General features: G+C 39.9%; 1 protein-coding gene across 1 annotated transcript in view; it reads left to right on the forward strand.

Moving 5' to 3' along the window:
• Positions 1 to 1,060: 1,060 nt before the first annotated feature.
• CREBL2 (cAMP responsive element binding protein like 2) overlaps positions 1,061 to 26,239 on the forward strand; it is a 28,533-nt gene continuing 3,354 nt past the window's right edge. Inside the window, exons 1-3 of the mRNA XM_059935337.1 lie at positions 1,061 to 1,408; positions 24,122 to 24,319; positions 25,503 to 25,647. Of these exons, the coding sequence (XP_059791320.1) occupies positions 1,394 to 1,408; positions 24,122 to 24,319; positions 25,503 to 25,647 (358 nt within the window). The 5' untranslated portion in view covers positions 1,061 to 1,393. The remainder of the gene's footprint in view (positions 1,409 to 24,121; positions 24,320 to 25,502; positions 25,648 to 26,239) is intronic.

Genomic DNA, 26,239 nt, shown 5'->3' on the forward strand with positions numbered 1-26,239 from the left:
CAAAACAAGCAGCTCACTGACTTTACTAAATCAGGAGGATGCCAAGACATTCTTTGTTATTTACTATTGAGATGTAATTCACATACCGTAATAGTCACTCATTTAAAGTACACAATTCAGTGGTTGTTAGTATATTCAGAGTTGTGCAGCCATCCCTAAATCAATTTTAGAACAGCTTCATCACCTCAAAAGAAACCCAGTACCTATTAAAAATCACTCCCCACTCCTGGCCCCCCTCCCTCCCTGCTGCTCCCCAACCCTAGCCCCTGCAGACACTCACCAGCTTTTTGTTTCTTTAAATGTACCTATTCTGGACCTTTCATTATAAATGGAATCCGCGATACGTGGCCTTCTGGGTCTGGCTTCTTTCACTCAGTGTGTTTTCAAGGCTCATCCGCGCGCATCCACATTGCAGCATGTATCAGTACCTCATACCTTTTCATTGAGGAATAATACTCCTTTGAATATAAATACCACAGTTGGCCAGCCATTCATCCACTGTTGAACACTTGGGTTGTTTCCACTTTTTGACTACTAAGAATAACGCTTTTAGGACAGAACTTTACTGCACAAGTTTTCGTGGGGACACACGGTGTCATTTCCGGTGGGATTGCTGGCCATACGGTAACTCTATGTCTAATATCGGGAGGAACTGTCAAATGGTTTCCAGAAGCAGCTGCACCATTGTGCATTCTTAGGTTTTTTGTTTGTTTGTTTTGTTTTGTTTGGGGGGGGTTGAATTTTTAAAATAAACAACCTTCAGGGTTTCCTCGGTGTCTATGAGGAGGGCCTGCTCCCAGGGCCCCTCCTTCAGGTCCGCCTCTGCGGGGCTCCTAGGGTCCCCTCCCCACGCCCAGACCACTGGAACCCAGGGACCAAAACATTGTGGGAAACGTAGTTTCGGCCCCTCCTGCGTAGCGCTCGCCGGCAGGAAAACGGACGCCTTTCTGAGGCTCTGTGGACATTGTAGTTTCCTTTTTGGTTCGCCGCGCAGAGACCGCGGTAACGAAAACTACAATCCCCAGAATGCCGCGGTGCTACGGCAGCCGAAGCAGCCAATCCGCGCGTCGCGCTGCCGCCTACTCTCCGGTCCGGGCCTCTCTCCAGGGCGTCTGTAAACACAGCCGGAGCTTGTCATGGAGGGGGAGGAGGAGGCAGCGGCGGCGAAGGGAGGCGTTCTGCGCCGCCTCCAGGGTCCGCTCTGCCATCCCTGAACTGGTCTCTCGTCCCCATAACTGTGGCATCAGGGAAGCGAACTGTTAGGCGAGAGGAGGAGGCAGTCAGAACCTTATCCCGTTCTTCCCCCGGGGCTGGGGCCGGGCCGGACCAGGCCGGCTGAGCCGGGGGAGGGCCGGGGGAGGGAGCGCCCGGCCGGGCCGGCCTGTCTGCCGAGATGGATGACAGTAAGGTAAGTCCCGGGGTTTGCACGCGCAGCTGCTGCCGCCGCCGCCTGCTTGTCGCTTAGTGCTCGTCCCGCCGCTGAGCCTCAGCCCCGTAACCCACGCAGCACCCAAGAGACACCGGCCTTAGACATCTCTGCGCCTCCAGCTATGACCCCAGCTACCCAGACAGGAATTGAGGGAACAGCGGGCTGCGTTCTTCCAGCAAGGGCCCACTCCTCTGGAAAATCACACCCAGGGCAAGCCTGTTGGTCAGCTTTTCCAGGTAGTGTAAACCCTAGTCCTCCCGAGATAAGTGAAGAAACTACTGTGCCTTTTCTTTTTGCCTTCCTTTGTCCCCACCCAGCCTTCCTCCACGTTGGAGACCTTAACTAGGGCACCCTGAACCGGCCCTGTTCCCCTTGACGGTCCCCCTTTCTTCTCCCAGGCTCCCTTACTCAATGCCCCATTCATATAATCGGTTCACTCCCCCTCTGAGCTGTTCTGCTAAGCTCCTGTTGCTATTCGTCCAGAGTCTGGAATCTAACCTCCTCTAGAAAGCCTTCTCCAAGAAAAGGAATGAATTCCTTCTTGTTAATCTATCTTAATATTCCATCCCCATCCCCCTTTCCCTATCCAGATCACTTATCCCTATGATGATAAGATGACCGACAGTATTCATTATTGGTTAATTCATATAGTTTATGTATAACCTTTGTCTATCCACGTTAGTGTTGTCTAGTTATATGTCATGAAGATAGTGATGGTCAGTTTATTCATCATCAGCTTATCGATGTTTTAGAGTGTTTAGGAAGTTGGACTTTTTTTTTTTTTTAAGGAATCAGACTCTAGAGTTTGCCAGTTTTCAAAATAGACACTCTTCCCTATGCTTTCCAGAGGTCTTACTTTCCACACTCTCTGGCATGCCGCTTGTGATAGCTTTTTCCTTCGTTTGGGTACCCTTTCCCCCTCCACCTAACCAGTAACATTTTGCTGCTATCAAGTTTTTGTTTCACCCATCCTCAGAGAGATTGAAAAAATTTCCATCTTCTCTGTGCTGCTTGTGTTATTCTACCTTATCTCCTCTTCCTGTTCCCGCAGAAGACTGAGAGAAATGAAAACAGGGAAAGCCCAAGGCAGTACTCTGGAATCAGGACTCACCTAGAGGAAGCATATTTGTGAAGTAGCAAACCCCTCCTAATAGGAAGTGGTATTTCCCAGACAGAAAGGAGGAGTTCTGAAAGTTTTCCAGAAAAATCAGAAGATAATTTTCCATAACAACCTTTGCTAGCTTGATCTTTCAGTGTTAATTTTGAAATTAAGTCCAAATACTGTGTCCACTATCTTTCCTAGATATGGCTGGGAAAGGATGCTAAAGCAGCATATTCTTTCATGTCCTCAGTTTGAGACTCTCACAGTATATTCTACATAATTTTCAGTTGTTTCTTTTTTGAACCTTTGAAACATGTAATAACTTTCTCAGAGTCTTTACTAATCTCAAATAAATTCAAGAAAAATACATAGGATTTTGAGTTATCTTATCTACCTATAAAATAACATAGGACTCATTTCTAGAAACAGGCAAGCTCTAGTGGAAGGTATAAAGTGTTATGGTTTTGCCTAAAGAGTGAAGTTAATTTTGGGGGGTAGGCTCTTCATAACTTCTTAGAAGGTTCATAGCTAAGCAAAATGAATTCAGTACTCATTCTTTATTAATTCATTGTATTGTGGCGGTATTTAAAAACCAGCAGTTTCTTCAATCTTTAATGATTACGGAAAAGAAAAACCACTTCAGATGTCTCTGGATGGGTAGTGCCTCTGTGAATACACTACTTTCACTTTGAATACATGTCGTAGCTGTGGTTGAGTAACGTTTAAATGCCACGTACAGCAAGACCGGATTGCTCTTTCAGCAGTCAGGTGGTATGAAACAGTCTTTTAAAAAGGCTCCTAGTCCTGCCTTTGCCTTTGCTCTAGTTGTTACCGTCCTGCAAAATTGTATTCTCCTCCTAGTAGATACATACACACTCACACAGAAAACACACTTCTCCCTCACATTATGTATGGGTGATGGAGTCTCAGGTTCAGTTTTCCCCTGTATAAGGGGAAAGTTGAGGCTTGGACGTATATGGTGGTTGTGCTGGTGAGGGCATAAAAGATGACAAACTGGCTGACAGCAAGGCCAGGGCAACAGGAGGAGGACAGAGTGGGCAGGAGCAGCAGTTACAGAGAGGCAGTATTTGAGTGAGCAGGTCAGGAAGCATGATGATGATGATGTGATGACCTCCCTTTATAAAGATTCTGTATTCTGAGTTGTTTTCATCAGTGGTGGTGAATGAGTTTGCCAAGAGCTTTCCACCTTCTGCCATCTAGTTTCCTGGAGTCAGGGCAGGACAGTTTTGAATGGGAGTGCAGCTTTGCCTTCCAGGTAGGTAGCAATGTGCCTGGTATGTTACATCATAGAGTACTGGTTAATAGTGATTGAATTGAATTGGAACAGAGTGGCATTAAGGAGACTGCCCTAGATGTACCTGGGCTTTATTAATCAGTTTGCTCTATTGAGCCAGCCAGCCTGAGTATACAGACTACAGCTAATGGGAAAAATAAAGCAAGAGACAGACTGGGCATCTAAAAGGGGGGCTTGGGGAAGTGCTAAGTAGCACATCTCAAATTCTGATTGAATAGATTTCTACTTAGGCTAGTTGAGAAGGAAAATATCTTGGCTAAGTTATTTAACCTTTTTGAGCTTCCATTCTATCTGTTAGATGATCAATACCTTCTTCCCAGGCTTTGTTGAGGATTAGAGATAATGCATTTGAAGCATCAAATACAGAGTCTAACACATGATAGGCACTCAGAAAATATTATCCTTATCATATTATCCGTCAGTGACTTCCTCGGTCTTTAACACAGTGCAGTAGGCACCTGAGATGCTCATTTTAGTAATTTTTAAGTGTGCGCTGTTGCATGACATTTGCAGCTGTGTTTCCCCCACGCTACCCTCTGCTCCTAACTATGCCCCCCAGTGGGACAGGGACAACGGGATGGGGCATGAAACGACCTTAAACTGTGCCCTTAACTGTCAGATTGTGTGAGAAAGGTAGTCTCCTGAGCCTACCTGCTTGTCCACCACTAAGAAAAAGCGCTTGTTTTTATGAAAGCCTCTTCTTCCTAACGTGCTGCATTCAGTTACAAAGAAAATTGAAATGTGTTATTTTCAGAGGCTTTGATCATAGTCAGAGGGTTTCCTATTTTCTATTTGACTTTCATGTTTATCGAATGAACGAATGAGTAACTTGAAATATCCTAGACCAGCTGTGTTCCTGCCGCAGACTAAGCTGGTAAAAGACCACCATTCTGTATTGCCCAGCCTGACAGTTTAGGGCACCAAGTTCCAGCTGAGGGACTGGTGAGAGAGCGGGTCAGCCACTGGCCACAGGATGCTGATATGGGCTGCCCTTCTCCTGCATACTTCCCTTCCACCTGTGCTCCACATGATTATCTGAAAATGAGGTTTCTTATACAGTTCTGTAAATCAACTATACTTCAATAAAAAAATAATAATCTGTCCAAAATCATAATAGCTTAAAGTGGTGGAAATTAGATTTGAACTCTGGTTATATGCCAAAATCTATGTTCCTTCCTAATTGGACCATTCCTTACCATTCCTTACCCCTTAGGTCATTTGTTCCATTCAGTTGTTCTGAGTAATGCTGGTTCTCACGAAAATTTTAACCTGGCCAAAAATCTCTTTGACATTCCCAGAGCTGTCCTTTGGCCCCTGAAGTCCCTCCTGTTGGCCCCTTAGCCATCCTTTGCTATAGTTGGAACTACCCTCCTTGGGCAGTGCCACGAAGCCCAGAGACTTTCTGCCTTTTCTGTCCTCCTGCTCTATCCATGCTTTCCATGATACCAAGACAGAAGAGCCAGCTCGTTTACCAAACTAGACAGTAGATATTCATGTTTTAAATGTGCCTTCCTTACCTGCGTAGGCTATGTGTACATTTTAACTAGGGTACCTCTACAGATATCAGTTGAAATCTTAAGGTTAAATAACCTTATTCAGAAGGTTTTCTCTTTAAGGTTTTCCTAAAAGTTTGTTCATTTATTCATTTATCGTCAAACATTTGTTGGACACCTAATATGTATGTAACATGAGGCATTGTGCTAGAGATACAAAGACAAGTAAGAGTTTATAATTATTCTCAGGAGCTTATGTTTCAGTGGGCTAGACAGACATACAGAAAAATAATTACAACGTGGTGAGGTAAGAAATGAGGGCAGTCGTGGCAAAGTGCTTTGGGGGCACTAAGAATGGATGGCTAGCTGGGTATGTCAGACATGGGTTCACACAGTAGGAATGAATCTGTAAGGAAGAATAGGAGCCCCTCAGAAAATGGGAAAGAGGGAATATCCTATACTAAAGCATATTGCACTGGGAAATAAGTATTTTGGTACAAGCTAGAGCAGGAATTGGGGAATTTTCTTTAAAGGGGCAGATAGTAAATATTTGTGGGCCACGTGATCGATCGCTGTTGCAATTAACTCTACCACTGCAGCGTGAAAGCAACTGTAGGCAGAATGTAATGCATGGATGTGGCTGTGTTCTGATAAAACTTTATTTCCCCAAACAGGCAACAGGCTGGCTTTGGCTTGCCAGCTGGGCTAGAGTTTGCTGATCCCTGAGCTAGAGCATAAGGCACAACTAGAGGTGTGGGCAGAGATAAGGATGGAAGGATAATCAGGGGCCAGATCATGATTTGCTTGGCAAGTTAAGCTCAGAAATTTGGGCCAGTATTTTTCAAAGTGTGAAATAAAGAAGACTGAATCAGAATTTTGGGGAACAGGGCGTGGGAATTTGAATTTTGTTTGGAAACCAAGGCACCATAGTTGTTGAGGAGCTATTAAAGGATTTTAAAGCAAAGGTGATAATATCAGATTTGTGTTTTCAAAAAAAATGTTCATGGCTATATGGAGACTGGATTAGGGTAAAGATGTAGGAACTGGAACAAGACTAGAGGCAGATGGTCCAATTAGGAAGGAACATAGATTTTGGCATGTAACCAGAGTTCAAATCTAATTTCCACCACTTTAAGCTATTATGATTTTGGACAGATTATTATTTTTTTATTTAAGTATAGTTGATTTACAGTACTGTATTAGTTTCAGGTGTACAGCAAAGTGATTTAGTTATATATATATATATTTCAGATTATTTTCCATTATAGGTTATTACAAGATATTGAATATGGTTCCCTGTGCTATACAGTAAATCCCTGTTGCTTATCTATTTTGTGTATAGTAGCATGTATCTGATAATCCCATAATCCTAATTTATCCCTACCCCCCTCCCTTTCCCATTTGGTAATCATAAATTTGTTTTCTATGTCTGTGAGTCTGTTTCTGTTTTGTATATAGGTTCATTTGTATTATTTTTTGATTCCACATTAAGTGATATCATATAATATTTGTCTTTGTCTGACTTACTTCACTAAGTATAATATTCTCTAGGTCCATCCGTGTTGCTGCAAATGGCAATATTTCATTCTTTTTTATGGCTGAGTAATATCCCATTGTATGTATGTATATACCGCATCTTCTTAAGCCAGTAGTCTGTTAATGGGCACGTGGGTTGTTTCCATGTCTTGGCTGTGGACTGCCATAGTGCTGCTGTGAACATTGGGGTGCATATATCTTTTTGAATTAGAGTTTTCCTCTTTTCCAGATACATACCCAGGAGGGGGGTTGCCCGATCATATGGTAGTTCTATTTTTGTTCTTTTAAGGAACCTCCATACTGTTCTCCATAGTGGCTGTATCAATTTACATTCCCACCAACAGTGAAGGAGGATTTCCTTTTCTCCACACCCTCTCCAGTATTTATTATTTGTAGACTTTTTGATGATAGCCATTCTGACAGATGTGGGTGATACCTCATTGTGGTTTTGATTTGCATTTCTCTAATAATAAGCGATGTTGAACATCTTTTCATGTGCTTGTTGGCCATCTGTATGTCTTCTTTGGAGAAATGTCTATTTAGGTCTTCTGCCCATTTGTTGATTGGGTTTTTGTTTTTTCGGTATTGTTGAGTTATATGAGCTGTTTAATATTTTGGATATTAACCCCTTGTCATTCGCATTGTTTGCAAATATTTTCTCCCATTCTGTAGGTTGTCTTTTTTGTTGATGGTTTCCTTTGCTGTGCAAAAGCTTTAAAGTTTGATTAGGTGCCATTTGTTTATTTTTGCTTTTATTTCTTTTGCCTTGGGAGACTTACCTAAGAAAATATTGCTATGGTTTATGTCGGCCAATTATTTTAATCTTTTCAGAACTGTATTTCTTTACCTATAAATTGGATGTGTTAATAAAGCCTTATTGAGTTAGTGTGAGAATTAAATGTTATATATGTATTTAAAAAAACGTAGTACATAATGGGTTCAAAATAAATGCTGGTCCTCTGTGACTCCTCACCAGCTTGGTTAGATTGCTCAGAAGAAAGGCCTGAGCTGAAGACCATGCTAGAGACCATTACAATGTAGGCTGTGGTTGATGCAGCATGCATAAAATCCTTGAAGGATAAAGAAGGTGGACAGAAGAGAGAGCTAAAGAGACAGAACCCTGGAAAACTTTAAAATGATCGGAAGAGGCCAAGGAATATGACTCAGCAAAATAAACTGAAAAGGAGAGGTTAGTGATACAGGAGAACCAGAAAAAAAAAGGTTGTTATTCCATCTGAAGTAAGTAGTGAAAAAGTATCCATTGGACTTCAAAAACAGGAGATTGTTTATGAACCTAGCATGAGAAGTTTCAACAGAGTGATGGGGCAGAAGCCAAAATGTAGCGGTTGAGGAAGAGTGGGTGGTAAAGAAGCAAAGACAGTAAAGTATACAGGCCGATATACTGGGTTCATTTCCAGACTACTGCAGTAAAGCAAATATGTAATAAAGCAAGTCACATGAATTTTTTGGTTTCCTAGTACATATAAAAGTTATGTCTACATTATACTGTAGTCGATTAAGTATACAATAGCATTATGTCTAAAAAAAAAAATACATACCCTACTTAAATAATACTTTACTGCAAAAAAATGCTAGCCATCATCTGACAATGCAGGGTTGCCATAACCTTCAGTTTGTAAAAAAATGCAGTAAAGTGAAGCACGATAAAATGAGATATGCCTGTAGGCCACTCTTACTGAGTCAGTTTGTAACAGTTTGGGGCATTGCTAAAATACATGTAGTATTATATTTAGCTTCAAACAGTAATAGGCTGGGGAAGGGGAGGAATAGGGGTTGGGAGAGGAGAGGCAGGAGTTAACAGTCAGAAATGCCTGCTTTATCTTGTTTCTCCTCTGTTAATGAGAAAAACTGGCAGAAGGGTTAGCAGCAGGAAGATGTGATTAGACTTTCTCTCTTTCTGAAGATCTGGTAAATAAGAAAAGAGAAGAGCCTAACCAACAGCTGTGAAGGAAGTTATGGGAGCCTTAACACCAAATGAAAGTATAGCTGCTTGTTTTTTTTCTTTAAAGTGGTAAAGAGCAGTGGCTGGCCGCATTCATATCTGTCTTATTTTTCTTTAATCGATGGCAGATAATGTTTCACTTTATGTTTTCAAAAGAAAAGTGAAACAAGCTTTCCTGCTATTTTCCTTCTTAGCTGGGGCTGATGCTGCCACTTCATGTGAATGCAGTAATTCTCTTAGACTTCACAACTTGAAACTTTTATGAGTCGCCTTAAGAATTAGAGCATTAGGGGACTTCCCTGGTGGCGCAGTGGTTAAGAATCTGCCTGCCAATGCAGGGGACATGGGTTCGAGCCCTGGTCCGGGAAGATCCCACATGCCGCGGAGCAACTAAGCCTGTGCACCACAACTACTGAGCCCACATGCCACAACTGCTGAAGCCCGCGCGCCTAGAGCTCGTGCTCCTGAACAAGAGAAGCCACCGCAATGAGAAGCCCGCGCACCACAACGAAGGGTAGCCCCCGCTCGCCGCGACTAGAGAAAGCCCGTGCGCAGCAATGAAGACCCAACACAGCCATAAATAAGTAAATATATTTTTAAAAAAGAATTAGACCTTTAGGATGTAAATAAGTGCTAAAAGGGTGGTAAAATAATAAGAGTTATTGATTGGTTTTTGAGATTTTATATCCCTTATGAGAGAGGTTTGTTGTTGTTTTTTTTTTTATCAACTTCTATAAGCTGGTGGTAGTGGTGGTCATAGTAATACCAATTTAAATTAAATTGCAAAATATAAATGGCAAAATAGTAAATTAGCTTGCAAAAATATTTTTAAAAATTGCTAATTTTTCTTTGCATTTATTCATCCAATCATCAGTCTTTTAATAAATGCCTGGCTTGCCTGCAGTGCACACATCACTTGGAGGAGATAGAACTTAAATCTGTGAGGCCACTAAAAATAACCAGTATACCATGTACATTCAGCGTGATGGTGACTATATGTTCCAGAAATTCGGAGATGAAAAATAATGTGTGGACCGAAGGTGATTGTCAGCAAGCTTCCCAGAAAGAGGGCCAGGGCTGACCCTAACCAAAGGGAGCATAATGTTTGCAGGTTTGGATCGGGCGGCAGGGGCCGGGTTGTGGAGAGGGAGCGTTTAGAGAACTGGTGAGTATAGGCAGGAATGCAGGGCGTGGGGTGAGCTCCCCAAGGACACAGGCATGACTTGTTGGGAAAAACGAAAGAGAAAATTGGCTCGGTGAGCAGGAGCCTGGATGTAGCGGGCTGAATGGTGGCCTCTAAAAAGATACACCCATGTGCTAATGGAACCTGTAAATATCCCCTTATATGGTAAAAGAGTGAATATTATATGGCCCAAAATGTGATTTAGTTAAGTATTTGAGAGGAGGAATTTATCCTGGGTTCTCTGGGTGAGCCCTAAATCCAATGGCAAGTGTCCTCCTAAGAGTGCGGCAGAGGGGGATTTGACAGACAGACGTGGAGGCAGGGTGACCACAGAGGCAGAGCTTGGATTGACGATGTGGCCACAAAGGAAGGCGTGCTCACAGCTGCCAGCAGCCGGAAGAGGCGAAGGACGGCTTCTCCCCTAGGGCGGCTGGAGGGAGCGCAGCAGCCCTGCCAGCCTTCTGGCCTCCAGAACAGAGAGAGAACACATTTCTGTTGTTTTAAGCCACCGACGTCGTGGTGGTGGTTACAGCAGCTACAGGAAATCAGTATTCTGGATTTGGTGACCTGGTAAGCAGTGCTGAGCCAGAGGCCTGCCCTTGAGCTGGAGCGTGACATGGCCAGAGGGCCGTTAAAGTTTGTTCTTTCTATAATGATCAGGTATCACCTTTTTACAATGAAAAAAAAAATACACTAAAGTTATTTTAATAAGCTGAAAAGAAAGGCTAATTTGGCAGTTCTTTGCAAGATAGATTAACCAGGGAAGTAAGGAGGGATGGGAGGGAGATCCACTGGGAAACCCACGGCAATACTCTGTAAGTAGGGTAGTAATGTAGGTAGTAGGAATAGAGAAGAAGAGCTAAATCAGACATGTTGTAAAGGAGTAAACTGGCATGACTTCAGTGGGTGGCACAGAGAGTCACAATAGCAGAGGGAAATTTCAGAGACGCATAAAGTGAAAAAATTTGTTAGTTAACCTCCTCACCGCTGCCCTCCATCAGGTGACTAATGTCACAGTGAGCTGGATTAAATGAATCCAGTCATTAAATGACTGACTATATAGCATCAATATAGCACTGCATTTAAAGCATCTGTCAGTTTTAGAGCCTTTTCAGGGAGTTATATGTTCAGGTTAATGAGTCCTACCTAGGAATCTAGAAGGGAAATAGTCATGCTTGATGATAGTGAGTCATCTTGTGACAACTGAGCATCTTGGGTCAGTTGCTGTGATGCTAGTCAGGGGACTTGGGCTCTATCCAGATTTTATATCCATGAAATAAAGAGATCACTATGCTTATCTGTGTGTGTGTGTGCATCCCTGTACCAGCAGCACTCCTGTGTGTACTGATATCCTGCCCTTTATAATGGTGTTTATTTCATGTCTGCTGTATTTCAGAAGTCTAATAAATATATTAAAGATAAGGACCCTATCTTCTTACATTAATATTCCTAGAGTTTGACAGTGTTTGGGGCAAAGTGAGTGTTCAATAAATGGTTGTTAAATAAAGAAATTAATTTTCCCCTCTTTACCTGAAAAAGATGAGGGTAAGTGTTTACCTCCCCTGGTGTGAAATAACGTGAGCCTGACATGTGGAGGCCTAGCTCACGGCCCTGCCCACAGTGAGTGCTTGCTCCCTGCACGCCCAGGTTTAGCTCTGAATTTGTTTTTGTTGTTTGTTCCTACAAAGCCGAAGTAAAATGATCCAAGAATCTTTGGAATAAGATTTAATCTGGACACTGGAGTCCTCCTCATTTGAAGAAGCCCCTAAAGAACATGCATCTACAATCACACCTCTTCTTTCCACAGACGTTAAACCCGTTGACTGGGGAGCCTGTGGCATCAGGAACTCCCTCTTGGCTAAATGCAGTAGTTTTATCTTAATTCTCAGCCTTTTAAAACTCATAAATTAGGAGCTTTATGCTTGACCCCTCCCCTGCCTCGTGTTCTTTCTCATGTGCTTGTGTCTCTGTGCCACCTTGATTCTTCCTTTGCTGCTATTCTTTCTGCTCTCTAAGGTTCGTGTCATTTTAAAAAATAGCCCATACCATAAAATTCATCCTTTTCAAGTATATAATTCTGTTATTTTTTAGTGTATTCACACAGTTGTACAATGATCACCACTATCTAATTCCAGAACATTTTCATCACCCCAAAAGAAACCCTTATAAACAAACTATTATACTCATATAATGGAATGTTATTCATATTATTTAGCAATAGAAAGAAACGAGCTATTTAGCTACAAAAAGGTGTGAGGGAACTTAAATGCATATTGCTAAGTGAAAGAAGCCAGTTTGAAAAGGCTACCTACTATATGACTCCAACTATATGACATTCTGGAAAAGGCAAAACTGTAGAGTAATAAAGGTCAGTGGTTGCCAAGGTTTCACGGGAGAGGGAGGGAGGAATAGGTAGAGTGCAGGGGATTCTTAGGGCAGTGAAAATATTCTGTATGATACTCTAATGGCAGATATATGACACGATGCATTTGTCAAAACCCATAGAATTGTACAGCACAAAGAGTGAACCCTTGGGCTTCCCTGGTGGCGCAGTGGTTGGGAGTCTGCCTGCCAGTGTAGGGGACATGGGTTCGAGCCCTGGTCTGGGAGGATCCCACATGCCGCGAAGCAACTAAGCCCGTGTGCCACAACTACTGAGCCTGTGCGTCTGGAGCCTGTTCTCCGCAACGAGAGGCCGCGACACTGAGAGGCCCGCGCACCGCGATGAAGAGTGGCCCCCGCTTGCCGCAACTAGAGAAAGCCCTCGCACAGAAACGAAGACCCAACACAGCCATAATAAATAAATAAATAAATAAAGAGAAAAAGATGGTTCAATTAAAAAAAAAAAAAAAAGAGTGAACCCTTAAGTAAACTATGGACTTTACTTATTAATAATATATCAACATGGGGTTAATCAATTGTAACAAATGTACGACACTAATGCAAGATGTTAATAGGTGAAACTGTGCAGAGAGAGAGGGGATATATGGGAACTCTGTACTTTCTGCTGAATTTTCCTGTGAACTGAAAACAGCTCTAAAAAACAAAGTCTATTAATTAAAAACAAAACAAAAAAACCTTTAGCAGTCACTCCCTATTATCTCCTCCCTCCAGCCTTAAACAACCACTAATCTACTTTCTGTTGCTATAGATTGCCTATTCTAGACATTCCATGTAAATGGAATCATATAGTATGTGGCCTTTTGTATTTGGCTTCTTTCACTTGGCATAATGTTTTCAAGGTTCATCCATGTTGTACCATGTATCAGTACTCCATTCCTTTTTATGGCTGAATAATATTCCATTGTATGGATATACCACATTTTGTTATCCATTCATCAGTTGATAGATATTTGGGTTGTTTCCATTTTGTAGCTGTCATGAACAGTGGTGCTCTGAACATCTGTGTACAAGTTCTTATGTGACATATGTTCTCATTTCTTTTTGGGATACACCTAGAAGTAGAATTGCTGAGTCATATGGTAATTCTGTGTTTAATATTTTGGAGGAACTGCCAAACTGTTTTCCAAACTGGCCACCATTTTACATTCCCAACAGCAATGTATGAGGGTTCCATTTCTCCACATCTATACCAGTTCTTGTTCTTGGCTGTCTTTTTGATTATATAGCCATCCTAGTGGGTTTAAAGTGGTATCTCATGATTCTGATTCACATTTCCCTAATGACTAATGATGTTAAGCATTTTTTCATATGCTTATTGGCCATTTGTATATCTTCTTTGGAGAAATGTCTATTCAGATACTTTGCCCACATTCTAATTGGATTATTTATCTTTTTATTGTTGAGTTGTGAGTGTTCTTTATATATTCTGGATGTAAGTCCCTTATCATACCTATGATTTACAAATATTTTCTCCCATTCAGTGGATTATCTTTTCACCTTGATGGTGTCCTTTGAAGCAGAAAATTTTTAATTTTGTGAAGTCCAATTTAATTTTTCTTTTGTTGCTTGTGAGGTCATACCTAAGAAACCATTGCCTAATCCAAGGTCACAAAGATTTATTTGTGTGTTTTCCTCTAAGAGTTTTATAGTTGTCTCTCTTACATTCAGACCTTTGTTCTGTTTTGAGTTAATCTTTGTGTATGGCATGTTGTAGGAGTGCAACTTAATTCTTCTTTGTAGATACCCAGTTGTTCCAGCACTGTTTATTGAAATGACTATTCTTTCCTCATTTCTCTATTGTTTTGGCACCTTGTTGAAAATCAATTGACCGTAAACATAAAGGTTTATTTCTGGATTCTCAATTCTTTTCCATTGATCTGTATGTCTGTCCTTGTGCCAGTACCACACTATCTTGATTAGTGTAGCTAATAAGTTTTGAAATCAGAAAGTGTGAGTCCTTCATCTTTGTTCTTTTTCAAGATTGCTTTGGCTTTTTTGGGTCCATTGTATTTCCATATGAATTTTAGGATTATCTTGTCAATTTCTGCAAAACGTCAGCTGGAATTTTGATAGGAATTGTGTTGAATCTGTAGCTCAATTTGGGGAATATTGTCATCTTAATATTAAGTCTACCAATCCATTAACATGGAATGTCTTTCTTTTTATTAGGTCGTCTTTAATTTCTTACAGTGATTTTTGTGGCTTTCAGTATATGTCTTGCACTTTTTTTTTTTAATTTTAGGCTGAGTTGGGTCTTAGTTGCGGCACGTGGGATCTTTGTTGCGGCATGCAGTATCTTTCATTGTGGTGCATGGGCTTTTCTCTAGTTGCGGCACGTGGGCTCTCTAGTTGTGGTGTGCAGGCTCCAGAGCGCATGGGCTCTGTAGTTGTGGCGCGCGGGCTTAGTTGCCCTGTAGCATTTGGGATCTTATTTCCCTGACCAGGAATCCAACCCATGTCCACTGCATTGGAAGGCAGGTTCTTAACCACTGGACCACCAGGGAAGTCCCTGCACTTCTTTTATTAAGTTTATTCCTAAGTATTTTATTCTTTTTGATGATATTCTAAATAGAATGTTTTCATAATTTCATTTTCAGCTTGTTCATCGTATATAGAAACACAACTGATTTTTGTATATTGACCACCTTGTGTCTTGCAACTTTGTTCAACTCATTTATGAGCGCTAATAGTTTTTTTGTGGATTCCTTAGGATTTTTTATATATAAGATCATATCATCTTCAAATAGAAATAGTTTTACTTTTTCCTTTGTAATCTGAATGCTTTCTCTTTCTTTTTCTTGCCTAATTGCTGTGGCTAGAACCTCCAGTACAATGTTGAATAGAAGTGACAAGAGATGACAAAAATCCTTGTTTTGTTTCTGATCTTTGAGGGAAAGTATTCAATCTTTCACCTTTAAATGATGTTAGCTGTGGTTTTTTCATAGATGCCCTTTACCAGGTTGAAGAAGTTCCCTTCTATTCCTAGTTTTTTGAGTGTTTTGGGTTTTTTTAAATCATATAAGGGTGTTGGATTTTTTTTTTTTAATTGGCATTGGGTCTTCGTTGCTGCATGCAGGCTTTCTCTAGTTGCGGTGAGTGGGGGCTACTCTTGGTTGTGGTGCGCGGGCTTCTCATTGCGGTGTCTTCTCCTGTTGCAGAGCACAGACTCTAGGCATGCGGGCTTCAGTAGTTGTGGCACACGGGCTTAGTTGCTCCACAGCATGTGGGATCTTCCCGGACCCCAGGACTTGAACCTGTGTCCCCTGCATTGGCAGGCGGATTCTTAACCACTGTGCCACCAGGGAAGCCCCAGGGTGTTGGATTTTGTCAAGTGCTTTTTCTGAGTCTATTGAGATGAACATGTAATTTTTGTCCTTTTTTCTATTGATATGGTGTATTACAGTAATTGATTTTCAGTTGTTAGACCAACCTTTATTCCTGGGATAAATCACATAGTTATGGTAGATAATCCTCTTTATATGCTGTTAGATTTAGTCTGCTAGTATTTTATTGAAGATTTTTCCATCTATATTCGTGAGACATACTGGTCTGTAGTTTTCTTATGATATCTTTGGTTTTGGTATTAGGCTAATACTGGCTCATAGGATGAATTGGGAAATGTTCTTTCCTCTTCCGCTTTTTGGAAGAGCTTTTGAAGAATTAGTGTTAATTCATTAAATGTTTGGTAATTTACCAGTGAAGTCACCTGGACTTGTCTTTATGGGAAATTTTTTGATTACTCTTTCAGTCTCTTTATTTGTCATTGGTCTTTTTAGATTTTCTATTTCTTCTTGAGTCAGTCTTGCTACTTTGTGTCTTTCTAGAAATTTGTCCATTTCATTTGTCCATTTCAACTAGGTTATCTAGTTTTTTGGCAATTTTTCATAATATTCCCATGAAACCCTTTTTACTTTGGTAAAGGCAATAGTGATGTCTTCTCTTTCAGTCTTGAGTTTAGGATTTTGAATGTTTTCTCTTGGTCAGTCTAGCTAATGGTGTGTCAATTTTGTTGGTCTTTTTGAAGAACCAGCTTTTGGTTTTATTGATATTTTTTTCCCTGTTGTTTTTCCATTCTCTGTTTTATTTATCTCTAGTCTGATATTTATTATTTCTTTCCATCTACTTGTTTTAGGTTTAATGTGCTCTTCTTTTTCTAGTTTCTTAGGGTAGAAAGTTAGGTTATTGATTTTAAAATCTTTCTTCATTTAGGTGTTTATGGCTACTTCTGAGCACTGCTTAAGCTGTATCTCATAAAGTTTTGGTATATTGTGTTTTCCTTTTCATTCATCTCAAAGTATTTTTCTTATTTCCCTTGTGATGTCTTCTATGACTCATTGGCTACTTAGGAATGTCTTTTGTGTTTTATCTGTCATATTTATTAAATACTTATTGTGTACTAAGGTAAAATATGACAGAGTCCTTGGTGCTTACTTTCTAAAAATCATGACCTTTAGTTTTAGCTTATCTCAAAGGAGAACGTGTTAAAAACAGATAGTTAACAGAAAAGTAGGACCTTCATTCTTACTTTAACGTTTTTAACATATAATGAAGACAGAATTAGAATTGCAGAGGCCCTGCTGAAATCTAACATCTCTAATATCCTACCTTTGTGAAATAAGTTCCCTGTGCAGGGCAAGACAAAATCAATGGCTGGCAGGTTGCTTTTCTTGGTGGTATGGGTTAGGGAGACAGGCCTTGTGAGTGTTTCCCTTAGGACCTTTTCTCTGCAGCTCACAAATGTGTTTTCGGGAGGAAGAGGAGGTAAAATGGATAGCCGATAAAGAGGTACCTTGTTACAAAAACAGCTATTTAAATTTTCATGTGGCCCTATGTCGGTAGAAATAAAACTACAACAGAAAAAAAGTTAAATTGGGGGATTATTTTCATAGTTTTCTTTTTGGCGTTTGTGTTGGTGTGTAAAAATCAGTACTTTTATTTAGCCACATTAATGTGCTTCCTCACAGAATAAGAGAGAGCAAGGGGACAATGTGGTTAGCACTGAGTTTGTGAAAATTCTAAGAAACATTGGTAAGACTAATTTTTGGCTCAGACATATTTAAGGAATTTGTGGGGTTGATTTCAGTTTTAGTTTCTGGTTCCTCATTTCTTTTCTTTTTTCTTTTTTTTTAAATACAGCATGTATTTCTTTTTTTTTTAATTAATTAATTTATTTTGGCTGTGCTGAGTCTTAGTTGCGGCATGCAGGAGCTTTAGTTGTGGCATGCGAACTCTTAGTTGTGGCATGCATGTGGGATCTAGTCCCCTGACCAGGGATCGAACCTGGGCCCCCTGCATTGGGAGTGTGGAGTCTTAGCCACTGGACCACCAGGGAAGTCCCCTGGTTCCTCATTTCTTATTAACTTCCCTTATCCGTTCCCCAATCTTTATGGCTCATGAAATATGTAAAGTTCAGTTGTTCAGGTAACTAGTATACTAACCTATATTTGTATAATATGCTTTTTTTTTTCTAACAAAGTGCTCTCATACATTATTTTACTTAAGATTTATAATAATCCTGTGATGTGTTTCACTTTCTGGAAAACTGGCACACTAATCAGATTTTAGCTGACACCAAAAGCCAATAATTCAGGCTATTACTGAGGAAAAATTAAGCTAGAGAAGTGGTGGTTATGTGGTCTTAAATATAATTTTACAGATGACATAAAATGCAGGAACCCTGGATTCATTTACTGTGCCTTTCTAATTTAAAAAAAGGAATAAAATAGTTCCAGTTTAAATATTTTGCTACCATGAAAACTAAACAAAGGGTTATACCTTTTGTTTGATTTTTATGACTATGCTAGGTTTGTGTAAAAAATCAGTGAAGTCTGTGCAGTACACTGTGTCCTCTTGCTGGCTTCTCAAAGGCAGCCATTCCTGAATTAATTAAAAACAGCAATATATAAGGTATTGGATTATAGTGAGTGGTATGTGACTGATGACTCATTTTACTACATAAAGAATAGATGTGATTACCTTTTATTTCACTATAGACATGAGTTTAGGCTATAAATATATTGCTTTTTAAAGACTGTATCAATAGCAAATACACTTTGTTTTAATCTAGGGTGATTTCAAAATACTTTATTAAAATTGTGCAGTTGATATAATATAGGCATAATTTAAAATTTAGCCCATAGTAATATTTGGATCAACTAGTTATCCTTCAAGTGCTAATCATATATTTGATTTTGAAAAAACATTACCTGAGGTATATATTATTATATTGGAATCAAAACATGATGATACAGAATAGGAAAGCTTTGAAAGACCAGTTTTTGAAAAGTTAAAACTAATTTGGGAGTAGTACTGAAGCAGCTAGCTTTTAAGATGGTGGCGGAAAGGATTTTCTTCCTGAGACTCAGAGTATTCAGTCTCATTTCAGAGCCCCCCCTATAAAATGCTAGGTGCAGTGATTAGCCATCTTGTTATGACACAGTTTCTGGTAAATGTAGCTGATTAACATTTGAAGTTTGGTTTTCCTGACCTAACCATGATACCAAGTAAAGATCTGATCTTTATAGGGTACTGGGCATTGTTGGTTTATGGTATTAATAGTGATTCCAAACACACAAACAAATTAGAGTTTTTATATCCAAATGGAGATTGATCCTTTTAGTTTTGTTACCTGGTAAGACTTCTACATTTATTCCAATGATTTGCCAGTGTTTGAGTTTTTCATCTTCTCTTTTAGAATTGCCTTTAAAGCCTCAACAATATTCCTTTCAGTATACTAAGGTAGTGACATTTTTATTCTCTGAGGGTAATTTTCAGAAAGACCTAGACATCATTTGGAACCTCGTCAGGTAAACAAAGCGGACCATCAGATTGGGAATTTAAAGAATAACGTATCATTCGAAAGTAATACGGCGAAGTAATATTGCGTTGTGGCTTGTAAGAAACTGGCTCCAAAAGCAGCTTCCAAGAAAGCTTATTCATTGGAATAAATTTACCCTTTTCAAAGTGACTCCTTTAAAGGAAATTCATTTGATGTATAAGTTCCGTTTCATGTATTTTAAAATTCGTCATCTTTATCTCATAGTTACATCTTATATAAGAACTTGGGGAGGTTCCAAAGCTAAACAGTGAAGAAGATTAAATTACTCTGGCAGTCACCAAAAAACTGTGCCTATGCAGGTAAATGAATAACAGGGATATTGAGAAGATGTCTCTGACACCAGTGGGAGCAGGTAGAAATCTCCTGAGACAGTCTAGGGTTATAATTATAGACTTCTAAAGGCAGGAGACAATTATCCTGAAGATTTCAGGGACTTCTGTGTGTTCCTTTGGTCTCAACAAATTTGAAGAGGGAATTGATAGCCAAATTGTTTAGGATTCTTATTTATTTATTTATACACATAATTTTATATACAAATTTTATGTTTTTCTAATTGTAAATATTTAAAAATCATAAAAAAATACAGATGAGAAAAAAGCTCTTGATAATCACACCTATCAGAGAAATCCTCACTGACCTTTTTTTTTTAATAGATCTTTCTTGGAGTATAATTGCTTCCCAACACCTTGTTAGTTTCTGTTGCACAACAAAGCGAATCAGCTGTATGCATACATATGTCCCCATATCCCCTCCCTCTTGCGTCTCCCTCCCACCCTCCCTATCCCACCCCTCTAGGTGGTCACAGAGCATGGAGCTGATCTCCCTGTGCTATGCAGCTGCTTCCCACTAGCCAACTATTTTACATTCGGTAGTGAATATGTCGATGCTGCTCTCACTTCGCCCTCCCACCCCATGTCCTCAAGTCCATTCTCTGTGTCTACCTCTTTATTCCTGCCCTGCCACTAGCTTCATCAGTACCACTCTTTTTTTTTTTTTTTTTTTTTAGATTCCATATATGTGTTAGCGTATGGTATTTGTTTTTCTCTTTCTGACTTACTTCACTCTGTATGACAGACTCTAGGTCCATCCACCTCACTACAAATAACTCAGTTTCATTTCTTTTTCTGGCTGAGTAATATTTCATTGTATATATGTGCCACATCTTCTTTATCCATTCATCTGCTGATGGACATCTAGGTTGGTTCCATGTCTTGGCTATTGTAAATAGTGCTGCAGTGAAACTGTGGTGCATGTCTGTTTTTGAATTATGGTTTTCTCAGAGTATATGCCCAGGGGTGGAATTGCTTGGTCGTATGGTAGTTCTATTTTTAGTTTTTTAAGGAACCTCCATACTGTTCTCCATAGTGGCTGTATCAATTTACATTCCCACCAACAGTATAGGAGGGTTCCTTTTTCACCACACCCTTTCCAGCATTTATCGTTTTTCTAGCTTTTTTGATAATGGCCATTCTGACCGGCGTGAGGTGATACCTCATTGTAGTTTTGATTTGCATTACTCTAATAATTAGTGATGTTGAGCATCTTTTCATGTGCCTCTGTCTTCCTTGGTGAAATGTCTATTTAGATCTTCCTCCATTTTTAACTGGATTGTTTGTTTTTTTGATATTGAGTTCTATGAGCTGTTTGTATATTTTGGAGATTAATCCTTTGTCTGTTGTTTCATTTGCAAATATTTTCTCCCATTCTGAGGGTTGTCTTTCTGTCTTGTTTATGGTTTCCTTTACTGTGCAAAAGCCTTTAATTAAGTCCCATTTGTTTATTTTTGTTTTTATTTCTGTAACTCTAGGAGGTGGGTCAAAAAAGATCTTGCTGTGGTTTATGTCAAAGAGTGTTTTTCCTATGTTTTCCTCTAAAAGTATTATAGTGTCTGGTCTTACATTTAAGTCTTTAATCCATTTGGAGTTTATTTTTGTGTATGGTGTTAGGGAGTGTTCTAATTTCATTCTTTTACACGTAGCTGTCCAGTTTTCCCAGCACCACTTATTGAAGAGGCTGTCTTTTCTCCGTTGTATGTTCTTGACTCCTTTGTTGTAAATTAGGTGCCCATATGTGCGTGGGTTTATCTCTGGGTATTCTAGGTATTATAGCTGTTAGCAGTTGCCTTATGTATTGAGGTGCTCCTATGTTGGGTGCATATATATTTATAATTGTTATATCTTCTTCTTGGATTGATCCCTTGATCATTATGTAGTGTCCTTCCTTGTCTCTTGTAATTGTCTTTATTTTAAAGTCTATTTTATCTGATACGAGTATTGCTATTCCAGCCTTCTTTTGATTTCATTTGCATGGAATATCTTTTTCCAACCATTCACTTTCAGTCTGTATGTGTCCCTAGGTCTGAAGTGAGTCTCTTGTAGACAGCATATATATGGTTCTTGTTTTTGTATCCATTCAGCCAGTCTGTGACTTTTGGTTGGGGCATTTAATCCATTTACATTCAAGGTTATTATTGATATGTATGTTCCTATTACCATTTACTTAATTGTTTTCGGTTTATTTTTGTGGGTCTTTTTCTTCTCTTGTGTTTCCCACTTAGAGAAGTTTCTTTAGCATTTGTTGTAAAGCTGGTTTGGTGGTGCTGAATTCTCTTAGCTTTTGCTTGTCTGAAAAGCTTTTGACTTCTTCATTGAATCTGAATGAGATCCTTGCTGGGTAGAGTAATCTTGGTTGTAGATTTTCCTCTTTCATCACTTTAAGTATATCCTGCCACTCCCTTCTGGCCTGCAGAGTTTCCGCTAAAAAATCAGCTGATAACCTTACGGGGATTCCTTTGTATGTTATTTTTTGTTTTTCCCTTGCTGCTTTTAATATTTTTTCTTTGAATTTAATTTTTGTTAGTTCGATTAATTTGTGTCTTGGTATATTTTTCCTAGGGTTTATCCTGTATGGGACTCTCTGTACTTCCTGGACTTGGGCGACCATTTCCTTTCCTGGTTAGGGAAGTTTTCAACTATAATCTCTTCAAATATTTTCTCAGACCCTTTCTTTTTCTCTTCTTCTTCTGGGACCCCTATAATTTGAACGTTGGTGTGTTTAGTGTTATCCCAGAGGTCTCTGAGATTGTTTTCAATTCTTTTCATTCTTTTTTCTTTATTCTGCTCCTCGGCAGTTATTTCTACCATTTTGTCTTCCAGTTCATTTATTCATTCTTCTGCCTCAGTTATTCTGTTATTGATTCCTTCTAGTGCATTTTTCATTTCAGTTATTGTGTTGTTCATCTGTGTTTGTTCTTTAGTTCTTCTAGATCTTTGTTAAACATTTCTTGTATCTTCTCAATCTGTGCTTCCATTCTATTTCCAAGATTCTGGATCATCTTTACTGTCGTTACTCTGAATTTTTTTTCAGGTAGATTGCCTATTTCCTCTTCATTTATTTGGTCTTGTAGGTTTTTACCTTGCTCCTTCATCTGTGACATATTTTTGTGCCATCTCATTTTTTTTTTTTAATGTGTGGGATTGTGTTCTTGTCTTACTGGTTGTTTGGCCTGAGGCTTCCAACACTGGAGCTTGTAGGCTATTGGGTAGAGCTGGGTCTTGGTGCTGAGATGAGGAACTCTGTGAGACCTCACTCCAATGAGTATTCCCTGGGGTCTGAGGTTCTCTGTTAGTCCAGTGGTTCGGACTCGGAGCTCCCACCGCAGGAGCTTCCCCCCGACTCTGGGCTCACAAATCAAGATCCCGCAAGCCACGTGGGGTGGCAAGAAAAAAAAAAAGGAGAAAAATAATAAAGTAATAAATAAAATTAGACTAAGAAACTAACAGATATGTTAGAAAGAATGTAAAAGTAAAAATATAGATATGTCAGTAACCGGAAGGTATATCAGTACCACAATAGTAAAAGAGAGGAGGAGGGAAAGGGAAAAAAAAGAGGGAGGGGAGGCCTTGGCTGTGGAGGGCGGGGCCTAAACAAGGGCGAGTTTTGGGTGGTGGGCGGGGCTAATGCTCAGGACCCACAGGGCTGGAGAAGGCCCTGGGCGCTGTTGGGGGTGGGGCTTAGGCTCAAGGAACAGAAGGGGCCCAGGCGTGCCCCCCACCTCAGCCTCAGAGGGCAGGGGACCTCACCTGGGAGCCCAGCAGGCTCCCTGGGCCCGAGTGGGCAGGGCGATGGCCCTCCACTCCTCTCCTGCTCTTCTTGGAAGAATCCCTCCCACCTGCCTCTCCTGATCTTCCTGGCCTCAGGGGCGCTGATCCTGTCTGGCCTCCACTTCTCCTACCCCCTCGGTTCCCCTACATCCTACCGGTTCACTTTGGGGTTCCTCCTGTCTCTTTGGGGGTCAGAGTCTTCCCTCACCAGTGGCCGTCAGGCACCCTAGTTGTGGGGAGATACTAACCCCGCATCTTCCCACACTGCCATCTTGACTCCTCCCTGCCACTGACCTTTTACGATCCTTTCTTCTGTGTGTTGTTTTATAAGATTGAGATCATACTGAACTTACAATTTTCAATATTTTTTTTTTTACTTATTACTTAAGTCAATAAAAATTCTATGTGAACAAAATATTTAATGGCAATCTTTTAGTTTTTTATTATCTAGCTACATATGGTTCATAAAGTTTACTGTTAAGCTCTGTAAAGTTTATTATTAAAAAAAGTTTATTACTGAAGAAATAATAAAAACTTATATTATTCCTTCTCTCACATTCATGGTATCAAAAGTATCAGAAAAAGAAATTATGAAGCAAAGAATCATAAGGCGTTTGATGGGATTATGCTTTCTTAGTTCCACAGGCTCCATTTATTTGTTATTTGTAAATGTTTTCCTTGCTAATATGCAGCCGCAGCCACTTTCCTAGACCCAGAACTAGGAAAAAAATTAACTGCTTCTCTCTCTTGCTGAAGGTGGTTGGAGGTAAAGTGAAGAAGCCCGGCAAACGTGGTCGAAAGCCAGCCAAAATTGACTTGAAGGCAAAGCTCGAGAGGAGCCGGCAGAGTGCAAGAGAATGCCGAGCCAGAAAAAAACTGAGATATCAGTATTTGGAAGAGTTGGTATCCAGTCGGGAAAGAGCCATTTGTGCCCTCAGAGAGGAACTGGAAATGGTAAGAAAGTCTGTCAATAAACGTATGAAACAATCAACCTAAGCTATATTTAAACATGAAGATACCAGTTTTTAGCTATCCAGTTGACAAACACGGGAAAGCATATTAATCTGTTAGCCAGCACATAGGCAAATAAGCATTTCCATACATTGCTGGTGGGAGTGGAAAGTGACTGTTCCTTTAAGGGATTGTTTATGACAGAAAAAAAAAATCGAAAATAACCAAAATGTTCAACAGTAGGGGATTGGTTAAATTATACTGCATTCATGTATTGGACTACTTTGCAGCCCATGAAAATCACAGTGCACATGTATATTTACTGATGTAGAAAGACACTTACAAGATATTGCTAAGTGGAAAAAGCAGTATAACAGTATGTAGCAATATGCATAGTGTGATACTATTTGGCCTGGTTTTATTCATTCATTCATTCAGACTTTAGGTAGTAGCTGTAGACATATAAAAGAGAATAGGTAAAAGGGAACAGAAACCCCGTTAGTACTGTGAGCTCAGGGGAGGAGGTGACAGGTTGGAAAAGAGAGAGATAATACTAACATGATCATTACAAAACTGGGACAGGCTACCCCCAGCTTTTTAGAAGGTAAGAAAATTAAGTTGGGTCATGAAGAGAGTCCAAATGTACACTATTCAGTAGACTTTTTTTAATACGTTGAATTTGACTTGTAAATTATTTTTCGCCTTCTGCACTGTAAGCCACTGGAGGACGTAATCTTCGGACTGATTAATCTTTTATCCCCCAAAGTCCACAGTACACACGCTGGTAGAAAGTTAGATGTTTAGTGAATATTTATGAAATAGAGAAAGGAAGTCACAAAATTACTTATTTTAGGAGTAGAAATAATAATGTGACAGTCGGCAAAAAGAGATGAATTCTAATGAGTGGCACTCCATGGGGGGATATTCTTTTAGCCAGAGGGCCCTTTTTAATCTGAGCACTACTCCAGCCCATCACAAGAAGATTCAGCAGTAGTTTTTCACCCTCTTCTGAAGATAGCAGGCCTCATCCATGTCCTGGGTTATAAACAGGAATACAACAGAAGGTGGGATTCCCAGCAGCCAATTTGACCTCTAGTTACGGGAGTTCTTATGTCTAGGATTTCCACCTGTGGTTGCTGAACTCTGACTAGTAAAATTTTATTTAAATATATTTTACGTATTTCAGTACAAGCAGTGGTGCATGGCAATGGACCAAGGGAAAATCCCTTCTGAAATAAAGGCCCTACTCACTGGAGAAGAGCAGAACAAATCTCAGCAGAACTCAAGCAGGCACATGAAAACTGGGAAGACAGATGCTAACAGCAATTCCTGTGAGTACAGTACATGGGAGAGTTTATCTTTAGAAGAGTGACTTAAAGTAGGCTTTCTGTTGACCACTTTCCTTGCTGTGTCTTCAAATAAAATAAAACGTTGATGTCATTTGTAATACACTAATAAGCAAGTGAACTGACGTTTGATTCTAAATATTGAAATGCATTACACATGGGGTCTATAAAGAGCAACTGATAAATTCATGGAAAAATTTTAAAGTAGACTCAGTCAATAAGTGAGAGTGTACTGTTCTAGCTACCTTTTGGCCACACTGCACGGCTTGCGGGATCTTAGTTCCCCGACCAGGGATTGAACCTGCACCCTCGGCAGTGAAAGCGCCAAGTCCTAACCCCCGGACCACCAGGGAATTCCCTAGTTACTGTTAATAATAACAATACCTTTTATTTTGATTTTGATTTACAAAGTACTTTCACTTATGTTTATCGTAATTATTTCCTCCAGTAATTGTGTTAAGTATAATTGTACTTTTTATTTTATAGATGAAGAAATAGCACAGGTGCTGCTTGGTAAGGTGCCCAAGGTCACACAGCTATAATGGTAGAACCTGTCCTCACCTAGTTCAGGCTCTGT

Source organism: Balaenoptera ricei, chromosome 10, assembly GCF_028023285.1.
Source record: "Balaenoptera ricei isolate mBalRic1 chromosome 10, mBalRic1.hap2, whole genome shotgun sequence".
NCBI lineage: Eukaryota > Metazoa > Chordata > Mammalia > Artiodactyla > Balaenopteridae > Balaenoptera > Balaenoptera ricei.